Source organism: Phoxinus phoxinus, assembly GCF_949152265.1.
Source record: "Phoxinus phoxinus genome assembly, chromosome: 17".
Taxonomy (NCBI): domain Eukaryota; kingdom Metazoa; phylum Chordata; class Actinopteri; order Cypriniformes; family Leuciscidae; genus Phoxinus; species Phoxinus phoxinus.
The window spans coordinates 29,734,031-29,757,389 of NC_136892.1; the positions used below are offsets into that span (position 1 = coordinate 29,734,031).

Sequence of the window (23,359 nt, forward strand, 5' to 3'; positions counted from 1 at the left end):
ATGTTTTATGTTGTCTTGTTTCAGTGTTGAGAGGCTGCAGGCACTGCAGTTGGAGCTCACAGCGGTTTCACTCCTCAGACAGCAGCTAGAAAGTGGCATCCAGATGAACACGGAGCTGAGAGATCAGCTACAGAAAGAGATCCAGAGAGCCAAACAGAGAGAAGGTGCAGTACAGCCAGAGAGTGCTGACAACCAATCAGATCTCATGCTTTAAATATAGTCACCCAAAATAACAAACTGAGAGTCAGAACCTTTTAGTTTGTCCAGGCATTAATGATGCAGGGCTAAAGCCAGTCAAAGGCTATGCTTTTTTATTTTGGCCATCAGGTTGTTGACTTTCTGGATGGCTTTTATATATCAGCCCTGCCTCTGGTGTAAAGCTGGGCACACAATAACATCACATCCAGATTCTACATCATTCCGTCTCCACATAACTGTCCTTTTTTATTCATATAAAAGCTTGCATTTATCTTTCTTCTGATATGCTTGTATGTTTGTTCTGTTTGTCAACTTTCTTTGTCGTTTTTTGGACCTTTTTTCCTGCCATCTGTGCTTTTTTTCATCTGTTTTCTGTTTTTCCTGTGTTTGTTGCTCTGTTCATTCATTCATCTGTGATTGTTATTTATTTATAGAAAAACTATTCTTTCTAATAAAAGTGTTTTAACTGTCTGTGTGGCTCATCAACACTAAAACACTACTAAATTCACCCCACCCTGCCTCTGCACACATGTATATGCCTTCACTTATTCAGGCTGTTTATTTATTTATATACATGTATATCTGTATAAACATATACAAGATATATACAAATACTAATGAGAAACTTTCCTATCCATTAACCTTCAAAACTGTCATTACATCCTCATATGCTCACTTTATTCTTGTAAGTTCATTCGTTTTCATATAAATGCACAAGAGAAATGGATCAGACAGTGTTGAATGACACTGAATGCTGGAAAAAAAAACACTGAATGCCCTGGTCTGTGTTTCTCCTCTGTTTACCCATAATCCTCTTGTGTCCATCTGCCTTGTGGGATAGTTGCCATTGCTATGCCCTCTCTAACAATCAGGGGATTTAAAAAAATATACACCTACAGTATTAGATTTTGCAGGAAATCTAGTGTCAGGAAAAATCTTTATTTGATCATTTAAAGGGATAGGTTACACAAAACCCCAAAAGTTCACCCACACAAAATAATATTTTGAAAAATGTCAGTAACCAAACAGTTGAAGAAAAAAATCTATGGAAGTCAATGGGGCCCATCAACTGTTTGGTTACTGACATTTTTCAAAATATCTTTTGTGTTCAGCAGAAGAAAAAAAATCATACTGGTTTGGAACAACATGAGGGTGAGTAAATGATGACAGAATTTTCATTTTTGGGTGAACTATCCATTATCTCGTTCATTCACACTACATAATTTTGAATTTGATCCAAATTGAATTCGTTTTATTCTATTTCCCAGTCATCTCTCTGCGCACACTCACAAAATTGAAACAAATGCACCTGATTAATTTCCTCACAACCCAGGGCTCACTGTGGCTCACTTCTCACAATGTAGTATATGTATGCTTGGAAGTAAAGATGCACCTATTTATCGGCAAAGTAGCATGAAAAAGGCTGATATACCAAACCAATGGTTTATTAATTAACTGCGTGAAGGCACTGAGTTGAATAATGTCTGTTGCATAATCCAGTCTGGGTTAAATAATTAAATACTTGCTAAACAAAATAAAACGCATACAAAATACAGCAGGGCTCAACAACAAGGACTGCTTGCCATTTTGAATGTTTTTTATGTCATTTTAATGTCTTCTGCTAATTCACACAAAATGATATCAAAATCCCCCTCTTGGGTAGTATCCTTGTGAACATAGTCTGTTATGTCTTGATTTAACGCAAACAGTTGAGAAATAAAGCGCTTGTGTAACAGTATCCATGCAACAAAAAATGACAACAGCCTAATTTCTGTTTTAATGGTAATCAAATGACAAAAGACAAAAAGTAACTCACTACTCTTGACTAAAGTTTTGTAACTTTAGTAAGGATTAATGTATATTTAATTTATACAATGAAGAATAGATTTTACATTTGATTTCTTTATTTCTGTACCTGAAAAATAAAATAAATATGCAGAGAATATCATAGCCATGATTAGTGCAAATAATATGCTATGGCGTAAATTCAGTTTGTCATATCCTGATTATGCACACTTCCATTCTCCTTATAATATCTTGTTTTGTTTTCTCAGCTGTCCTATAAATAATACAAAGGCCAAAAAAAAAAATACAAAGGACCAAGTTCATGTGGTTGTTTTTTGATATTGTAAATATTAGGGTGATGCACATACATTCATGAAATATATAGTGTTTGCAATGCCACTAACTGAATGTGTATATACGTGTGTGCAGGTTTTCACGAAATATACTAGATATAAAAATTAGAATATTGTGCAAAAGTTATAATTTTGATTAGAATTAGAATATTACATGAAATCAATAAAAAAAAAGGATTTTAAATACAGAAATGTCGGCCCTCTGAAAAGTATAATCATGCATATGTACTAAGTACTTGGTTTGGGCCCCTTTTGCATGAATTACTGCCCCAATGCGGTGAAATAAATTAACTTTTCGCACAATGTTACAATTTTTAGAGTTTCATCTGTATAGTGTTTGCAATGCCACTAACTGAATGTGTATATACGTGTGTGCAGGTTTTCACGAAATATATAGTGTTTGCAATGCCACTGACTAAATGTGTATATACGTGTGTGCAGGTTCGAACCCTTCAGAGTTAGAGAGCTTGCGTGACGCACTGGAGGAAGCTCAGCGCTGGAACACTTCTCTTCAAGCACGACTAGGGCAGATCCAGAACCGAGGAGGAGGGGTTGGACAGGCCAACGATTCTGGTACGTATATACCCATTTATATAATTAGCCTATTACTTGATTAAATTAGTTATGTTAGTTCATTATTATGCCTTAGAACTCATCGTTATTTGCTATATGCTAATTAATCTGATGATTTTAGTGGACACGCTGAGTTTGATTGGCGAGCAGACGTCCTATATGAGTATATGTGTGGGGGAGGGGCCAGAGGAGGAGCTCCAGCACTTGACTGTAGAACAACTCAGAATAAAGGTGCGTGCCTATTAACCACTAAGTGCTATTTTTGTCAAACAAAGTTAGATGATTATTTAAATTCACATTTTACGCTCACTTTCAGGTCTTAGAGCTCCAGGCAGTAAATGCCGAACTACAGAAGAGGGTGGAGAATGACATCAAGGGTAACGATCCAAGAGACTCTCAGAAAGAACCAGACCGTATCAACCTCTCAACACCTACCAAGGTATTAAAGTCTTAGAAATGCATTTTCCGGTAATTGTTTCGTAATGTTATTTGGAATATGTTTGTGCAAATCAGAAATTTGTTTTTATGCCATCATGAAAGCAGGAATCTTTTGATTTTGTGCTTTCGTGTTCCGTTGATGATTGACCTCATGTCTGTAGATGAGTTTCTAGTTACTAACATTAGTAAGCTGTAGGTTAGGCTTTCTATAGAAGTTTGTGTCTGTAACGTGTTTGTCTGCCGAATGAGTGTTTATGCATGTGTCTGCGGTAGTTTTTTCTCCCTCTAGTTCTCTCTTTTTCCTCTTTTTCTCTCTCTCTCTCTCGCTGTCTCTCTTTTGTCTCTCTCTTCCATCCCCGCTAACCCCTGTTATCTCCTCTCTCTGTCTTTCTGGCTTATTTTCTTACCCATGATCACCTGCAGCCACCCATCCTACCGTTACTGTGTGATTTCTTTATATTCTGTTCCATTATGGCATTTTGTGTTGTTAAGTCATGTGTCACCAAACATCCCATTACTGTAGCAAACACAGAGAGAGCAGCCGACTACCGCTAAAGATGATGCAAAACTGATGCCTCCAAACATGAAGGTAAGAGACCGAATCAGTCAGTTTTGTATTAATCTACTGTTATCTTGAACTTCAGCTCAGAATTTTACTTTAGCACTAAATCTGGAAACCTCACAGTGGTCTTGTTTTTGTATTTAACGTTGTCCCGTGTGTTGTTGATCTCTAAGGAGAGATGTGATGAGGGAGATCGTTCTCCAGAAGATTCCAGTGAAAGTAATCAGCAGTCACCGAGAGAGCAAGGTGCAGTACCACCCATGTCCAGATTCCTCAGGGACGAATCTGAAACAGCAGAATTACAAACGCTTCTCACAGACTGTGAGGCTGAGACAGTGTCTCAACTCAGGTATGTTCAGGCTAACTAGGTATTCACACAGTAGTTTGGTTTTATATCAAATCAAAACTTTAACTTTAAAAAACTTTTAGGGAGCAAGTGGCCAAACTCCGCTCAGAAGCGTCTGAACTTCGTGGACTTTTGAAGGAGGAAAACGCCACTGAGTCCAAAGAAAGCGCAGAGAGTTCTGGAGAAAGCGATAGCCATGGAGACTTGCACCAAACTGTGAAAGTGCTTCGCTCAGAAGCCAGAGGTCACCGAAAGATTATTCGAATGCTAAAAGAGCAGCTGCAGCGAAACTCTGCTTCTGATGCTGGAAGTCAATTCTACCCTGAGATTATGGTCAGCATGGCCAGCAACATGGAAAGGAAGCAAACAGACCGTAAAGATTCTCAGAGACGTGCCAACACACTGGAGAAAGAAAATAAACAAAGAGAAAGGAAAGAAATGGAGGAGAAAGATGAAAAAAGAAGGCAGGGCCAAAGCACCAAACCCAACAAGAATCAGAAGCAGCATGTGGCCAGACATTCAGTGAGTATCAATCAAACAACTTACACTTATGCTGCTGGAATAAGGGGGGATGTGTGGTGTAATGGTTGGTAACCAAAAAGGTTGTAGGTTCAAAACCGGCAAGAAGCAATTCTGCATGAATCTTCATAAGAATCCATTTATGATGCTTTGAATCAATACTGAGAGTGCTCAGAATATGGACAAGCCCACTGGAGCAACTGGAAGTCAAAGACAAAATAGTGATGGCTCATTGCTTGCAGGGATGGAAAAAGCAACCTTCAAATTACCTGCCCTGTGCTTTATCTAGTACGGCACAATAGATAAAGTGTGGCGTACTTAATGAAGTACGCCCCTTCTTCCCATTTCTTATTGCTTCTAGTGTGGAGATGCATTCAAACCTGATTTCACTGCTTCTTTGTCTTTGTTTCAGGCGAATGTAAAATCTCGGCTACCAGTACCTGTGAATCCCAGTAGGAGTTCTGGGCAGAGTTCTGAGGATCTAAGTGAGGCGATTTCAGACCACGTTCGCCCCAGGAGCAAAGACCTGACTGGTGCAGAGGAGTCTGATTACAGCACTGACAGCAAGATGTCTTCGAGCTCACCTCAGCACGGACACCTCGAATTAGACCATAATGGCGATGCTAGGCTGAGTCCAACCACTGGAACAAAACAGAAAACTAACATCAGACAGAACGCAGACCAGAATCTGGAATCTGAACTTATGGCGCAGTTAGAGTTGCTGAATCAAGAATGCCAGGAGAAAGAGGAGCTAATCTCCCGTCTGAGGCAACAAGTCCAGGAATGGGACGAGCTACAGGCGGAGCTACAGGAGAAGGATAAGCTCAACCGAGAATACCTGGAAGCCCTGCAAGCAGCAGAGTCCACTATTGCGTACCTGACTGCTTGCAGTCTGGACTCTGAGTGTGGAATCGGTCAAACAGGAGATGTATCGGTACAGCGTCAGTGTGCAGAACTTCAGAAGGCTGTTGAGGAGAAAGACCGACTCAATGCTCAGCTCTTGGACTGCCTAAACACAGCGGAGTCTGCCATCAAATCACTCCGAAATCTAGACACAACAAGCAGCCAAATAGACCAAATCCCTGGGCAAGGAGATCCAAAGATTCTTTGTGAGAGGCTGGAGGACTTGATTCGACAGGCCAGAACTTCTCAGCATAGTGACGACGGGTCAAGTGTCCCTCAAATCCCAGAGGTTGGTCCGACACGCGGACCTGATTCTGACCTACGACGACAAGTGGACACAATGCAGGAGTCACTGTTGCAGCAGTGCAAGTCGAATGCAGAGCTGCAGGAGAAGCTCTGGACTTCAGAAGCAGCTGTTAAAAAGTTGAGTGCAACTATCGCTGCCATGCACAACAGCACACCTGCAAGTCTGGAGGGGAATCACACTCCCGGATCGCAGGAAGGAAAGGTTCCCTCATGGCAAAAGCAACAGTTGACGGACTGTCTATGTGAATGCATTAGAGCTGCTGAAGGCGCGGTCCAGTCTCTTGCAGACGTTTGTTCGAAACCGAACCAGTCTAATGTGGAGAACTTGTCCGGTTCAGAGTTGCATCAATGGCTGGAGAGGCTTCAGCGTGCTCTGCTGGAGAGAGAGTCTCTGAATGACCCAGCCTGCACTGGGAAACGCCAACAAAAGACGAGCACGCCCATTCAGAACCTAGAGAGCTCCAAATCAGTACAGCAACAGAATGTTCTGGAATCCGTCTCTTCACACCAGAATCTTCATAAGAACCTCTTGATGCTTCTTCAGATTCATACTGAGCGTGCTCAGAAAATGACCAAACTCGAGAAAGAGCTTAGTGGGCGTGGCAAAAGTTTAGGAGGTGGAGATGCACCTGGAAATGAAAGTCTGGAGAGGAACGGCCATGTCGAAGGTTTGCAGAAGGAACTAAAGGAGAGGCAGAGGGCATGCCGGAAATTAGAGGAGAAACTGGCGATTGCTCAGTCGATCATCGCTTTGCACAGCTCTAACAAGGACAAACAATCTGATCAGCACAAAGGTGAGAAAAACAGTCAGTTTAACATTAAAGATGCTGAAACTAGCTTGTTTAAAAAACGTTTTGCATATGTGCTTTTTTGTTGAATATCAAATTTGATACATCAGGCTTTTATGACTTATATAGTATAGTGAGAATATATAGCTCATTCTGAGCAAACATGATGCCCAGACTGAGCAAACATATGCAATTTGTACAGTTGCTGATATTTATATGGACAAAAAGTAAGATGAAATTCTGTTATTTTGGATTGTAAATCAATGAGATCTTTATTAATAGTTTAACAGACTACTTAAAATGCATATCATGTCCAAATGTCTTCTTAGTAAGATGATATGATATTTTTATGATGAAAGCTCTGAAATTTTAATTGCATGGGGCAAAACATATTATGCAATGCAATACAATGATGATTGAGAGATAATAAATAAATGTTCCTCAAAAGCCTGATAGATCATATTTGATACTTACATTTTAACATGATTTTTCTAAAAAAAAAAAAAAAAAAAAAAGAGAAATGTAGTTGCTTCAGTCCAGCAAGTGTTCATCTTGAAATATTCCTAACAAAATAAAAGTTATTCTTACATTTACTTGTTAAAAATTGTGAAAGATTTCACAGCAAAAAAAACAAGACCTGAAGGTTTTTAGAACTATACTAAAAGGCTTTTCAGCAAGTAAAAGGCCTTTTACTTGCTAAAAAGTATAAACTATCAATTAGAAGACAGAACATTGTGTTCAACAGTTAAGCAAAGTTTGATAATGCAGAGGCCTTAGAAATTAGCATATCAAATATGATACCGCAGGCATTTTAGGGTTAACGCATGCTACAGGAAAATGTTGCGTGTTTGTCTGTCCGGGGACTGCTGTTCTCAACCCTGCCTGTGTGCTCTAGCGCCCCCTGGTGAACGGGATGATAAAGGGGTGCAGGTGGAGGCACAGGACCTCGGGTACGAAACAAGTGGAAGGAGTGAGACGGAGGTGGAGGGCAGTAGCACAGGTAGACAGGGGAACACACTTTGTTTTAATAAGACTGCATGTCAGGGTTTCTGCATGAAAAGGCAATTTCAGAATCTCTTATCACTATTGATAATCCACGGTTTGCAAACTGTTACTGACTGCATGCTCATAATAAACAATGGTGTTCACGTTTAGAGGTGATATAAAGAGGTAATGTTTATCATTATTTGCTAACACTTTAAAACAAGGTTCTGTTTGTTAACTGCATTAGTTAACATGAACTAACAATGAACAATACTTCTATAGCATTTATTAATCTTAATGTTGATTTCAACATTCAGTCATTTACTAATATATTATTAAAATCAAAAGATGTATCTGTAAATATTTATTTAATGGACCTGAGAAAACATGAAATTACAAAGTAAGTTGTATTTTTACTAAAGTTAACAAAGATTAATAAAAAACTGCAACAGATATATTGCTCATTGTTAGTTAATGCATTAACTAATGGGACCTTAAGTGTTTCCCATTATTTACTCACTTCTAATATCGTTCCAAACCATGGCTTTCTGTACTCGGTGCAACACAAGCATTTAGCAGAATGAGTGCTGTTTTTTTCTACGGGTAAATGTCACGAGGGTGAGTAAACAATGACAGAATAAAAAGTTTTTGGTGCACTTTTCTTTAAACCTTGGTTATATGTTTGTCAGCATGTGTGTGTGTTCTTTAACATGATTTGCAGAAGGTCTTCCTCCGCATGACCAAACCATTACTTATCCCCGTTTTAATAATATATATGGCTTCTTTCTCTGAGAACTGCAGCCTCCTTCCAGCATAGTTCAGATTGCTCTTATTAATGCAAGTCTATTTTTCTTTGTGTGTGTGTGTTTTCTTTGTCCTCTGTGTGTTTGATGTCTCTATCAGATGTGGATGGTGTTTTGCGGTTGGTTCCTTCTCTGTCTCCTGTCCTCACGGGCACTCGGGACCGATTTTCTCCAGACATTACCGCATCCAGCCCCTCGTACCCCAGCTCTCCTAGCCTGAGCTCCCCTCGACCCTCCGACTATCATGCCGACCCCACCATTCACATCCAGCAGCTCCGGTCACAGATCGAAGGACAACACAAAGTCATCCAGCACCTCCAGAGACAGCTGCGGAAGAAGTCTTTGTCATCTGAGCTCCTGAGTGTGACCTCTGACCTCACAGCAGGTGAAGAAGATGAGGATACGAAGATCATGAAGGCTCAAATCACCCAACTGAACACTGAGCTGGAGAAAGAGAGAAGCCTGAACAGAGCCAGCCAACCAGGCTCTCCGTCCAGGTAACCTTCATCAGGATTTATTCTTCATCTTGTGGTTTATTTATTTATTGGTAACACTTTACAATATGTCCCCATTAGTTAATGCATTAACTTACTTTAAAGGGATATTTCGCTCAAAAAATGAAGATTGTCATCATTTACTCAACCTTGTGGTGTTCCAGCCCATAAGACTTTGGTTAGTCTCTGAAACACACATTTTCAAATCCTCCATTGAATGTCTAATTAACCAAAACATAGAAGATCCAAAAAGGTCATAAAGATTCAAATCTATTTGAATCAAGCAGTTTAATCCAAGTCTTCTGAAGAGATACAATCGCTTTATGTGATGAACAGATTTAATTTAGGTTTTTATGCACATATAAACACACATGCATAGAGCGGATCACATACGGCATGTACAAGCTTCTGTGTTTGCAATATGTGCAGGAATGTGTGTCGATCATTGTTTAGATGTAAATAAAAGGTTAAATTAAATCTGTTCAATATATAAAGTAATTGTATCTCCTCTCCAGACTTGGTTTAAACTGCTTGATTCATATTAATTAATGTTATGATGCCTTTATGACCTTTTTGAATCTTCAATGGTTACCTGGACCTTTAATAAAGGAAAAGAAACCTCTTAGGTTTCATTTAAAATATCTTCATTCATATTTTTTATAGGTTAAAACGACATGAGAGTGAGTAAATGATGACAGAATAAAAAAAATTTGGGTGAACAATGCCTTTAACAATGAGAAATACATTTTGTTACAGTGTTTTTTTTCTAATCTTTATTAACATTAGTTAATACAAATATTAATTATTAGTTCATGTTAACTCAGTTCCATTAAATAATATGAACAGATACAACTTTTGATTTTAATAATATATGAATAAATTCGATTTATTCGGTGGCTCTCAATTGTCAAAACACCATTCAAAATGCTCGCTACTGATGCGAAAAACGCAGAAAATCGGACCTGATCCGAATTTTTTTTAATGATGGACGAAAGTTTCGGAGGCAGTGTGTAAGCGTGATTGACTTAACGTGACGTCATATTTATTTTGTAACGTGCGAAAATTTCGGACGCGAATTTCGGACTCGGTGTGCAAGGGCCTTACGTCATGTTAACTCATATAGTTAACAAATTAAACCTTATTGTAAAGTGTTACCTATTTGTTAAATGTCATCCTCTCTCTCTCTCTCTCTCTGCAGAATTGAGTCTCTGGTCCAGTCTCAGGCCCGGGAGTTGTGTGAGCTGCGGGAACAGATCCGTGTGTCCCGTGGTTTGGGTGTGGAACAGCGTAAACAGATGCTGCAGATCAGAGGGGCTCTAGAGGAGTTATTCCAGCCCAGTGAGATGCAGTCTGATCAGGGTCTCCAGCTCAGAGAGCAGCTGGACCGCAGTCTGAGCCTGCTGGAGAAACTAGAGCAGGGTAAGGGTCAGCAAACACACAGAGAAACTAGGGTTGGGGATCATTGCATTATATAAGTAATTTAATAAAAATGTAAAGTTATTTTTTAAAATAACTGAATTAATAATAAAAACAATTGTATGTTAGGAATTATTAACTGACTAAATATAGATTTGAAACATACAAGCAAATATAAGTAATGGCAACAAGTGCTTTCAGTATCTGAGAGTGTTTTAAATACAGAAAATTTGAATATGGCGCAAAAGTTAATTTATTTCAGTAAGAGTCTATATAATATATTAGTTTCACCTTAAGTTGAATTACTGAAATAAATGAACTTTTGCACGATGTTCTAATGTTTCGAGTTTCACCTGTAAATGCAAGTTTTCCAGACTGGTGTAGTGTGGGATTTTTTTTAATTAAAAAAACGAACAAACAGTTTTGCTACTTGCAATAAAAGAAAATGTAAATATAAAGCAGGATTTCTAATTTTCATCTAACTTGACTTTTCTAAAAGAACTAAAACTGAAACACTTTTATATGTTTTCTGTTTTCCTTTAGTTTCTACAGGAGGACCTGGTATGGATAATGAGGAGGGAGCGGAGTCAGAAATGAAGCTCAGGTGAGAACCGCTTTCTGCTTTATATATGCTAAGAACGATGCCCTGTGATCTAACAAATAACAAATGAGCTTTATTTGCCAAGTGTGCGCAAACACACAAGTATTATGTAATAGATGATAAATGAAAACAGTATTAGTATGCTTATGCTGTAGTTTTCACTTGAGTCTGTAGCTACTATTAGCCATTAATCCAGCTTGTGTTTGATGCTGTAGTCTTTGGCTTCCTCCTGACAGTGATTGTGAGTGTGTGTGGGAGGAGCTGCAGTACCTGCGCTCTCAGCTAGAGGGCGACAGAGAACAGCAGCAGCTACAGATGGTTTATTTGTGCAGACAGAACCAGAATCTTGCCATTAGTACACAGCATTACATTGACCTGTGAGTGCTGCCTGCTGTGGCCCGTGTGCAGTGTGTGTGATCTCTGCAATGAAACCTTTCTTGGAGTAATTGAAGATTTTGTTCTGTATTTTCTCTTTGGGTGGCGGTCTTCACAGCCAGATTAAGGCTTCATCCCAATTCATATAACATTCAAACTGTATAGTATGCAAGTTTATGATTAATCTGTGGATCATGTGACACTGAAGACTGGAGTAATGATGCTGAAAATTCAGCTTTGATCACAGGAATAAATTACATCTTAAAATATATTCACATAGAAAACAGCTATTTTAAATTGTAATAATATATTACAATATGTCTTTTTGATCAAATAAATGCAGCCTTGATGAGCAGAAGAGACTTCTTTCAAAAACATTAAACCCTAAGCCTTTGAAGGGTAGTGTTTATTTTTTATTTTTATTTTTTAAGTGTGTTATTTGGACTGGTAGCTGCAACAGCAGGTTTTAAATGAACCTAAAACTGAAATTAAATTTAAGGTAATTTTTGCTCATGTACTACAAAGTTAATGCATATATAGTAGCAAATAAAAGTATTGGATCTGGGATTAATCTTTACTCTTTTACAGCCTTATTTCCTTAAATAAGTGTGGTATTGTTGTGTTGATTAGTGAGTAGTTTTGTCGTGTCCCTCTTTTTCTTTTTTAGACAGTTTCGTTCTGTCTGTAATTATATGTGCGTGTCTGACAGGCTCTCTGCAGAGCTACGGGAGAAAGACCGGCTCATTCAAGCTCTGCAACATCAACTGCGAATGCAAGTTCAGAGAATGCATCAGTGCTCAGACTCCGAGATAAGTGACAGACTGTCCAATGATGGCACCACATCCTTCCAGTACAGCCCTCCTGCTCAGCGCAGGCAGACCCCCAACAGACTTCACACAGGTAACACTCACCTGATTAGATATACAGGCATTTCATTTGTTTGTAAATGCACCTGATTGTATCTCAACTAACATCAGAATTGGCATTTCAGCACTTCATCACGTACTTCCACGTTGCATTTTTGAGAAACATACTTAGAAAAGGAACAAACGTTTGTAATCCTCGCACACAGAAATCCATGTTATAGATGTGAGATCCATCAGAAGACGGCACTTGCTTCATTATGGGCTTTTCTTTTTCAAATCCATGATTTATTAGGCTATCGATTTAACTTATATTGAGCTGTCACGTTTATTTTTCCAACCCACTGCTCACAATTGAAAGCCGAACTCAGAAATAACTTGTATCCATCAGGCTGGCAATAATATAAAGTAATAATAAATAAGTAAATGATTAAATGAAAGTAATGGAGCAACATTTGCTGATTGGGCTACAGGCGGTGCACACGTCAATGGGTCCAGTCGGGTTCGAAATTAATTTAATTCAAATTTTATTGGGTCTGTTTTTTCTTAAAAAAAATATATATATTAATGCACGCCGGGTTTGGGTGTCTGACAGGGCAAGCCGCATTAAACTATACACGTTAACCATATCTTACGAGTTACTTTGACTGCCTTAAAATAAGACTTCCTGTTTGAGACAAATTGGATTATGCATCTTCTGCGCAGCTGCTCACTCTGTGTCATCCGCTATATCAAACTACTGTATATCGATATAAACGGTGTTGCCTCATCCCTCATCCTATATCGTTTATAAAATATATATGAATGTATCGTACAAATTCGATATCCCACCCAGCCCTAATCTGCGATCCTGTCAGCTTAAGTATTTCGAGTCATGAAGTGAAACGGCAGAAGCTGAAGCCGGTGTCCCATTGCAGGCCCTCAGAGATGCATTATTCAGTAAGCACTGTTTTCTCCTCTGCCCTCCTGAGAGCTGTTAAGAGCCCTGAGCATGTGTGTTGTGTGTTGAGTGTTTAGTATCATGCAAACAGATAAATGTAGCTCTTTAGTAAAGGCATCAGCACAAGATGATGGACTAACTCTCATAGCATTACACTAGCAAACAGAAGGAGTTTGTTACTCCTGATCTCTCTTCAGAACGGCCTGGTTCAGGTTTCCCTGCAACTGGGACATAATAGATAGAGAGATACTCTGTGAACGCGTGATGGACTACACCGTCTTTGCAGTTTGTTTAGTGCTAACGTTTTTCGAGGCGATTTGAGTTAAGCTTAATTGTCATTCAGACCGTATACATGTTCGTGAAAGCCTAATTTGTGGTAGTGCTGTGCTAAACTTGCTACTGGATTACAATTATACTGAGATCTGGTGTTATAGTGAGACCTGGTCTAGGTTAACAGTAGCTCAGCTTTGAACATGAGTGAACAAAAGATGGCTCATAGTGCCATCTCTCGTAGCAGATGGAGGAAGGTGCTAAACGCCACCAAAGAGGAAGGTAAAAACCAAGCGTTACTCTCTTCTTGACTGTCCTGTTCTTCATTTATAAGTGGTGCTGATGCCTTGTTGTCTTGAATTATAGGTTAGGGATAAGTAACAGAATTTGATGTTTAAAACAGTGTTATTTTAGTATTATTCATATACTAATATAGAATGTATTCATATTTTCAGTTTGCTTTTTTATTTTTTCAGTTTTCATTTTAATTATTTGTTTTCGCTTTTGTCATTATTTTATTCTTAAATATTTCTATTAAGATTTAATTTGCTCTTATTTTAGTATTAGTAATTGTAGTACTTGAACTTGTTTCAGTAAAAGATTGGGTAAGTTTTTTGTTTTGTTTTTTGACAGAAATTAATACTTTTATTCAGCAATTAAATGTACAAAAGTGACTAAAAACATTTGAACTTTTTATTCATCAAAAAATTCTGGATTTTTTTTTTATCACAGTTTCCACAAAAACATGAAAATATGAAGCAGCCCAACTGTTTTCAACAATAATAATACTAAAAAGACAATAAACATTAATAATCAAAATGTTTTTTGAGCAAATCATCATATTAGAATGATTTCTGAAGGATCATGTGACACTGAAGACGAGTAATGATGCTGAAAATTCAGCTTTGATCACAGGATTAAATTACATTTTAAAATAAATTAAATAATTTTTTTGTATTAAAATTAATTTATGGATCATGTTTGTTCTTGTGTGCATTTGTAAATGACTTTTTTGTTGTTGTCTCTTGCAGGCCTGAAGGCAACCAATGGCGACGCTTTTACAGATATGGGGGTGGTATCTGGGGGTGTGGCTGATGGAGGGGGCGTGGCTGATGCTGGAGAGGGGAGTGTCCGAATGCTACAGTGGGAGAATGGGCGTCTGCAGGAGCAGCTGAGAGGCAGCGAGGAGCTGAACGCTACACTTCGTAGTGAACTGGACCTCACACGCTCCATCCTGGAGCACAACCCACAGAACGAGACCGAAGACAAACAGCCGGAGCAGCAGATCACGCCGGCGGGCAAGACTATCAACTCAGGTAGAGCTCACACTGGTTACTCACACTGGAGAACTCTGCCCAGAATGAGCTCTCATTGGTCCAAAATAAACATAACTGTACAACTAAGCATTATAAGTTAGTATAACATTATTTATGTTTTACTGTATCGTATTTGATATGCACATTTCTAAGTCCTCTAACATGATCAAAAACAGCTGAAAAACCTTGTACACAATCTACTACATGCCTTCTGTCATCTGATTTATTTCATACATTTTTAGCATTTAATAAGTATGTTTGACTTTGTCTCTTTGCTGTGAAATCTTTACTGATTTTTAAAAAGTAAATGTAAAAATATGTGTTATATTGTAAGTAATATTTCAAGATGAACACTTACTGGACTGAAGCAACAATATTTAGAAAATAATAAAAATACGTTTTATTAGAAAATCATGTGAAAATCAAATATGATCATCAGGCTTTTGAGGGAGGTTTATTGCCTCATCTCTCAATCATCATTGTAATATATTGGATTATATGTTTTGGCCCCCGACAATAAAAACTTCAGAGCTTTCATCATAAAACTATAACTATACAAATATCATCTTCCCAAGACATTTTATTGAGAGATAAAAAGTGATAACTGATATTTATTGGCATTTTATGCAAGTTATTAGAATTTCATCTTATTTTTTGGACATATAAATAACATCTGCACCAAATTTAATGTTTTTACTCAGTTTGTGTCTGAATAAAATTGAGGTGTTTTTTCCCTCCTCGAGTATGAGCTCCATGTTCTCACTATATTAGACTATATGAGCCATAAAAGCCTGATGTTTCAAATTTGAAACAAATAAATAAAAAAGGTTTGATTTAAAAAAAGAAAAGAAAAAAGATTTTACTGACTATTTTTTCATATGGCATTCTTTACAGGGTTATGTTCTTGGTTAGGATTATCGAATGCTTACAATGTGCTTATGTTATTGAGGGTCAGAAATCTTTTACATTATAATTCATAAGTGGATGCAGAATTGGCCTATTGCATTGTTTCTCTCTCTCTTGTAGATCTGTTAGCAGAACACCTGCAGGAGATCCGAGCTTTGCGTCAGCGTCTTGAAGAGACCATCAGAACCAATGAAAGACTCCGAGAACAGTTAGAAAGAAAGTTACAGGAAGTTGAGAAAGACTCAGGTGAACGCGCACAAACTCATACAAATTAATTGCATGTTTAAAGATGCTCGCAACGCTCGTAATATCTTCAAATCACTTAATATGTATGTGTGTGTGATCAGCAGCCACTAATATCTTCATCGCTGGCTCTGAGGATCAGGCTCACATCAGCAATGAACTTCACTTCCTCCTGACCCAAAACCACACACTCAAAGAGCAGCTCAACCAGGGAGCACGAGGTAACACAGGCTCCTGAAAAAGCCTTAAACTAAGTTTCATCAAATTTAAGGCCATAAAAGTCTGAAATATTGTAAAGGGTATAACAAAATTAGTATGGTATAACTTTAATTTTGAAATGCATACATTTTACTACTTCGAGTTGCACAAGAGTCCTGGTGTATTTCAGGCTTGTTTATAATTAAAAGTCTTGCATTATGCACAAAATATTTTATTCTGTTTACTATCGGTATTAACACAAACTATTTCTGGTGTTTAATTCAATGTAAACTAATGTGGTTTGCAAACCATTAGTCAAATGGGAAGAACTTCATAGGAAGAAAAGACTAAGATAAGATAATAGTCTTTTTATTGCCTTTCTTTAAACGCATTAATATAGTTTCAGCAAAATTCAAAATCGATCGACCTCTAATTTAGATGTATTGATATATTAGCACAAACCAATACCAGTACATCTGTGCCTGTTTAAGTCAAATCATCTGAGATGCATGATTTATTTTGAGGTTGTTTTTTTGCTCTGTATGGACACACATTTGTGCAGGTCTTAAAAGTGTCTTAAATTAGATTTTTATAACTCTGCAGAGACCCCGTCTAATCTGTTAAAACTACTACTTGCTGTAATCTTTTAGCTGTTGTCACAGGTGTGTGTGTGTGTGTGTGTTAAACAGACAAACAGAAGGAGAACGATCGCCTTAGGGAAACTTTGGCCCGTCGAACTGCTAAACTGGAAATGAGCAGAAACGAGTGTGAAACCCTAAAACAAGAGAGAACTCAACTACAGGACAACCTGTACAGGTAACACACACACACACATTCACACATGTTCCTGTAGATGTCCCGTATGGCTAGGTGTCTTTCCTATAAAAGAGATCATCCGCAGAAAACAGATCCAGTATCATGTAATGTGTTTGGTTTGTATCATGTGTCATTCTCAGAGGGCCCGTGTAATGAGTTGTTTTAATTATTGCAATTATTTGTAATCCAGGAGGTAAATGTGTGATTGGCTAATGAGAGTTTCATATTACACACACACACACACACACACACACACACACACACACACACACACACACTCATTATGTCGTCCCGTAATTTTAAATGTTTCCTACACCCAAATGAGTATCTTTCACTACGAACAGCCAGTTAATATTTAAACCATTTTGAATCTTTCAAACCTTTTACAGCATTTTTCAGGTGCTAAAAAGCCAGCTTTGAGTCCAGTTTGATTTTTAGTGAGTGATTCAGTTGTTAATAGGGATGGACAATATATCTGCCACCATATCGGTATCGGCCAATATATGTTCATTTTTAATGTTTGAGTTAATTAGGCCGATATATTAAAGCCGATGGATAATGCATTATTTCCTTTTTCAAAAACAAAACAAACATTGATACATTATTAATAATAACTAGCTTTTTTTCCATATTATTTTACAAAAACAATATGGTTTAATTAAAATCATGTCATTATTGTCTGTTCGTAGACTATTTAGTTTTTTTACTGCACATGCATTTTTATTTTTTATTTGTTGTCCAATTACTTTTTTGCATATAGGCATTTTATTTCTTTGTAAGACAATAGATTTTTTTGTTTGTTAAGGTCATCGGAGTGTAAAAGTATTTTTAAAGTAAAGGACTGTTACTCTGGTTCAGTATAGCCTACTGTACTGTATATGTTTGATTTATGTTGAAGTGCTTTGGACATGGCTTTTAATGGTGAGTAAGTTGTTAATTCAGTAATTATTCTGACTGATTCAGTGAGTCAGTTGTTCAGTAATTATTCTGACTGATTCAGTGAGTCAGTTGTTCAGTAATTATTCTGACTGATTCAGTGAGTCAGTTGTTCAGTAATTATTCTGACTGATTCAGTGAGTCAGTTGTTCAGTAATTATTCTGACTGATTCAGTGAGTCAGTTGTTCAGTAATTATTCTGACTGATTCAGTGAGTCAGTTGTTCAGTAATTATTCTGACTGATTCAGTGAGTCAGTTGTTCAGTAATTATTCTGACTGATTCAGTGAGTCAGTTGTTCAGTAATTATTCTGACTGATTCAGTGAGTCAGTTGTTCAGTAATTATTCTGACTGATTCAGTGAGTCAGTTGTTAATTCGGTAATTATTCTGACTGATTCAGTGAGTCAGTTGTTAATTCGGTAATTATTCTGACTGATTCAGTGAGTCAGTTGTTAATTCAGTAATTATTCTGATTCAGTGAGTCAGTTGTTAATTCGGTAATTATTCTGACTGATTCAGTGAGTCAGTTGTTAATTCGGTAATTATTCTGACTGATTCAGTGAGTCAGTTGTTAATTCAGTAATTATTCTGATTCAGTGAGTCAGTTGTTAATGCGGTAATTATTCTGACTGATTCAGTGAGTCAGTTGTTAATTCGGTAATTATTCTGACTGATTCAGTGAGTCAGTTGTTAATTCAGTAATTATTCTGACTGATTCAGTGAGTCAGTTGTTAATTCAGTAATTATTCTGATTCAGTGAGTCAGTTGTTCAGTAATTATTCTGACTGATTCAGTGAGTCAGTTGTTCAGTAATTATTCTGACTGATTCAGTGAGTCAGTTGTTAATTCAGTAATTATTCTGACTGATTCAGTGAGTCAGTTGTTAATTCAGTAATTATTCTGACTGATTCAGTGAGTCAGTTGTTAATTCAGTAATTATTCTGACTGATTCAGTGAGTCAGTTGTTAATTCAGTAATTATTCTGATTCAGTGAGTCAGTTGTTCAGTAATTATTCTGACTGATTCAGTGAGTCAGTTGTTAATGCAACTTAATTGTTCTGATTTTATATTATAATGTTGTCAAAGGACATCATATTTTGTGCACGCATTGATGTGAGCGTGTGTGTGTGTGTTTCAGGCTACAGTGTGAGAACAGTCATCAGAGGCAGCAGTTGTGTGACACACAGCAGCTCTTGCAGACTGTGCGTGTGGAGCTACAAGTACACGAGCACATGAAGAACTCCACACAGACTCACAAAGGTACATTCACATGCACTGAACATGCTCACTAGGTTTGAGACACAGCTCATAACTGTGTGTGTGTGTGCAGGAGATGGCCGTGGGTCTGATTTTGAGGGCGGTTCAGCAGTGGATATGAGCGAGCTGCTGGGTGAGATCAGACAACTGCGTGTTCAGCTGGAGAGAAGCATCCAGACCAACACCACACTGAGACAGAGACTAGAACAACAGCTACTGACCCGCACTGACCACACATCAACCATCAACATCAACTACCTGCTGCATAAAACCGGTACACACACCAACTCCATTATCAGACTCAGTCGCATGTTGTGTAAGCGATGTCTTTATAGGAAATGTGTTATTTATAAAGCAAAAATGCTGATGAGGCTTACAGTGGTTTAAACAAACCTTCGCCTGGGAAAACCACTGTAACACGTCAAAGTGTTTTAAGTGTTTGTTACTGGTACAGGCAAATTCATGAAAACAAACGTCTTTCTTTCTTTCAGATGAAGCTGGTAAATCTGATGTTCTTCACTTACAGACAGACGTGTCTAGTGCTGCACACGGTACATATCTTTATGTGTTTAATAAGATGCTGATCAGTTCATCAACAGATTTTAATTGCAATGATGAATCTAAAGAGCATGTCCTAAAATCAAATAAACAAAATAACAAGTTATATTTTGTTTAAGAAAATAAAGACTGTTTAGGTTCATGGTAGTATTTTGTTTTAGTGCCATTTTCCTGATTATGAATAAAATAAATAATTGTATTTTACACATATATGTATGTATGTGTGTGTGTGTGTGTGTATAGAGAGAGGGTTTTATTTTAATTAAGTAAATATACTATATTACATTAAAGAGAATCTAATTAAATCATTAAAATATTTTTAATGCTTAAATGTTTTTAAGAAACATTGTAACAAAATCTTTATTGTCTTAGAAATAAACATGATTTTCCTCTTCAGTTGGATTTTTTTTTAATGTGACCACAAGATATATATATATATTTTTTTAATTCGCTCATAAACCCTGAAAATGAAATGTTTATTTTGACATGTTGGTCATTAAGTTGTCTTTGTGTTTAGACAGCGGTAGTTCAGCGGACTCTGGTTCCCATGCTCCGTCCCGGCTGGTCCCGGGACACCGGCTGTGGGCGGACCGACGAGGCCGGCACGTTCTGGGTCTGATCGAGGACTATAACGCCCTGCGCAAACAGATCACTGAAGCCAAGAGACTCACTGCAGATCTGGACACACAGATACATGACTGCGGCAGGGTGAGAACACACACACACACACACACACACACACACACAGTCTCATGTGCTCATGTTTCAGCACTGAATGTGTTCTCTGCGGTGTGTGTCAGGCTGTGGATCCGCTGAAGAGCTTCTCTGGCGGTGTCGACACCATGCAGCAGGTTCTGGAGGAGGCCGCCCGACTCCTCAAACTACTCTGGAGAGTCTCACTGCCCTCGGGAGACGGCACACACACTCAACAGGTAACACACACACACACACACACACACACACACACACACACACACACACACACACACACACACACACACACAAATGAAGATTAAATATGATGAGTAATGAAGGAAGATAACTGACCAAATTAAACATCATGAAATCCAATCATTAAATAAGTGTCAAATAAAAATATGAAAGGAATTAACATTTCATTATTTAATTATGTGTGTAATAAAATACTATTCTCTTAAAAAGTTAATAATTGTTAAACTTATTTTAAAAAAATATTTATTAAATAAAAAATAAACCTGGCCACCAAATATAAAAATAAATAAAAACACACAACCATGTGTACTTTGTATAAACAAGTTTATTTTTATTTATTTATTTGGATAAAATAATAAAATCCCTTGTAAAGTGCTCCTATCCTGAAATAAAAAAAATAAAATGTGACCATAAATAAGGTGTGAAATTAAATGGAATTAAAATTAATTAAAATTACTATTTATTTATTTATTTATTCATTCATGTTTTTTTATTTGAAATAAAATACAGCTTTTAATAAAATATAGACATGTTTAAATATATTAAATAAATAAAATCATTGGGAAGTGTATTCATTATTCATTAAATAATGTGTGTGAGATATCTGTTCTTCTTTTTTCATAAATAGTCTATTTAATTTTTTTTTACAAATGAAGGTATGTATTTATGAATATGTATTTATTTATTTGAAATAAAAGATGCCTTGTGATACAAAAAAAGCAAATAAAATTAGATTGAAATAATTAAATCAGTGATGAAATAATGAAATGCATTGTAAATAAAAATGCAATGAAATGAAGCTGATCAGAATCCCAGCAGCTTATAATACACTGATCCTCTGAAGTGTAAAAACTGTGTGTGTGTGTGTCATCAGGACGATCTGTTGAGGAGTGAGATCAGTCGTCTGAAGAGTCGCCTGTCCCAGCAGGAGCGGATGCTGACCGGAGCCGTGAGACGCCTGAGATCCACCAACCAGCTCAAAGAGGGCATGGAGCGCATCGTCATCGACCAGCGTAAGACACACACACACACACACACACACACACACACACAACACTCGCTCATCTAGAGGAATAATGTGCTGATGTGTGTCCTGTGTTTCCTGCAGTGTCTCTGACTCACGGCGTGCTGAAGAGAGCCAGAGGAAACCTGGAGGTGCGTTTGTGTTTCCAACACCCAATAAACCAAACTTTCTATTCAGCAAAGAATCCTGACAAAATGTTTTTTTTTTACAAAAATTAACCATCACAACTGTTTTCAACATTGATAATAATCAGAAAAGTTTCTTGAGCATTAAATCCGCATATTATAATGATTTCTGAAGGATCATGTGACACTGAAGACTGGAGTAATGATGCTGAAAATACAGCTTTGTATTTATATATTCACAAAGAAAACACTTACGGTATTTTAAATTGTAATATAAAAAAAAAAAAAATCTGTATTTTTTATCAAATAAATGCAGCCTTGGTGAGCAGAAGTTTTCAAAAACATAAAAAAATCATACTGACCCAAAACCAAATGTCCGTGAGTGACATTAAAGAATAAAATGATTGTAAACACATTTTTGGACCCAAAGTATGATTTTGTTGATTTCGTTTTTGAATGCCAGAATTAATTTATTGGCATATATAGTAAACGCTAAAAAAAATAGCCTCCAATAAAGACTATTATTTTCCAAAAATATATATATTTTGGACAAAAAAAAAATGCTGCTCTTTTTATTTTTTTTATTACTTTCCCATAAAAACATAAAAAGAACCACTAAAATAAAATTGAACAAATTGTTCCGTTGCTTTGAATGTCTGTAAAGAACATTATCCTGGATTTATATTTCTTTTTAAGGGTTTTTCTTTCTCTTCTCTCCTTTCCTCCTGATATTAATGCTCTGTCTGCTGTGCTTTATTTCACATCTGTATTTCAGTCCAACTCTCTGAATGTTTTTGGGCTGAAGGGTCTGCAGGTGGAAGGTCAGTTTAATGCAGGGTTGTGCAGGGCTTGTGAAGGCCATTTGTTTCTGTGCATGACGATCACTGCATGCTCTCTCTGATTCCTTCTGTTCTTGTGGCAGCTTGCAGTCGTTTAAAAGCCCATATAAAAAGGTTTTTTTTGCTGTTCTGACTGGGGAGTTTGTCTTTTTATTTCAGGCATGTGATGCTCTGCATGGACTTTATTGATTGTTTGGCATCTCTATAGGTCTCTTGAGTCTTTTCACCTTTGTGTTCCTGTAGGACATCCCACTGAATGGCCAGTGACCAATCAGCAGTCGAGGGGCGTGGCCAGTCCACCGCAGCGTTCAGGCAGAGGCTCAGCATGCAGTGAAAGCTCCTCCCACTGCAGCTGCTAGACACGCCCACAGCTGATGTCATAGCGATGTCCTCTTCATTTGCCTTTTTAATTTATTTTTCTCTTTGAGGTACGCTGATGAAGTATTTGCACATTATACAGTACGCATTTAACTCATGTAAAGGGAATGTTTTTTTTATATTGTAAAAGATTTTCTCCTGTAAATATTTTGAACTTTAGTTTTATACGGTTTCCCTTGAATGGTTTTAAGCAGTCTCATGTTCACTGCCTCTATCCTGTGATGTAAATGGTACATGCACATTAATGTTGCAGACTGTGATACAAGTAAATGTGTAAAACCCTCAGCAGACTCG

At 37.4% G+C, this 23,359-nt stretch overlaps 1 protein-coding gene across 11 annotated transcripts in view; it reads left to right on the forward strand.

The window, feature by feature from the left end:
* The window catches only part of cdk5rap2 (CDK5 regulatory subunit associated protein 2), a 40,788-nt gene extending 17,438 nt beyond the window's left edge, over window positions 1–23,350 (forward strand). For 4 of the 11 annotated variants that reach the window (XM_079586348.1, XM_079586342.1, XM_079586343.1 and 1 more), the window contains 26 exons: window positions 25–164; window positions 2,778–2,909; window positions 3,031–3,140; window positions 3,226–3,348; window positions 3,871–3,936; window positions 4,083–4,258; window positions 4,339–4,777; window positions 5,187–6,777; window positions 7,667–7,771; window positions 8,659–9,055; window positions 10,251–10,471; window positions 11,012–11,072; window positions 12,154–12,344; window positions 14,549–14,833; window positions 15,860–15,985; window positions 16,087–16,203; window positions 16,870–16,996; window positions 19,072–19,193; window positions 19,264–19,464; window positions 19,682–19,741; window positions 20,266–20,456; window positions 20,549–20,680; window positions 21,574–21,712; window positions 21,808–21,854; window positions 22,624–22,669; window positions 22,931–23,350. In XM_079586348.1, the coding sequence (XP_079442474.1) occupies window positions 25–164; window positions 2,778–2,909; window positions 3,031–3,140; window positions 3,226–3,348; window positions 3,871–3,936; window positions 4,083–4,258; window positions 4,339–4,777; window positions 5,187–6,777; window positions 7,667–7,771; window positions 8,659–9,055; window positions 10,251–10,471; window positions 11,012–11,072; window positions 12,154–12,344; window positions 14,549–14,833; window positions 15,860–15,985; window positions 16,087–16,203; window positions 16,870–16,996; window positions 19,072–19,193; window positions 19,264–19,464; window positions 19,682–19,741; window positions 20,266–20,456; window positions 20,549–20,680; window positions 21,574–21,712; window positions 21,808–21,854; window positions 22,624–22,669; window positions 22,931–23,046 (5,461 nt within the window). In that variant the 3' untranslated portion in view covers window positions 23,047–23,350. The remainder of the gene's footprint in view (window positions 1–24; window positions 165–2,777; window positions 2,910–3,030; window positions 3,141–3,225; window positions 3,349–3,870; window positions 3,937–4,082; window positions 4,259–4,338; window positions 4,778–5,186; window positions 6,778–7,666; window positions 7,772–8,658; window positions 9,056–10,250; window positions 10,472–11,011; window positions 11,073–12,153; window positions 12,345–14,548; window positions 14,834–15,859; window positions 15,986–16,086; window positions 16,204–16,869; window positions 16,997–19,071; window positions 19,194–19,263; window positions 19,465–19,681; window positions 19,742–20,265; window positions 20,457–20,548; window positions 20,681–21,573; window positions 21,713–21,807; window positions 21,855–22,623; window positions 22,670–22,930) is intronic. The other 7 variants (XM_079586349.1, XM_079586344.1, XM_079586346.1 and 4 more) reach the window with 6 other exon arrangements.
* The last annotated feature ends 9 nt before the right edge of the window (window positions 23,351–23,359 follow it).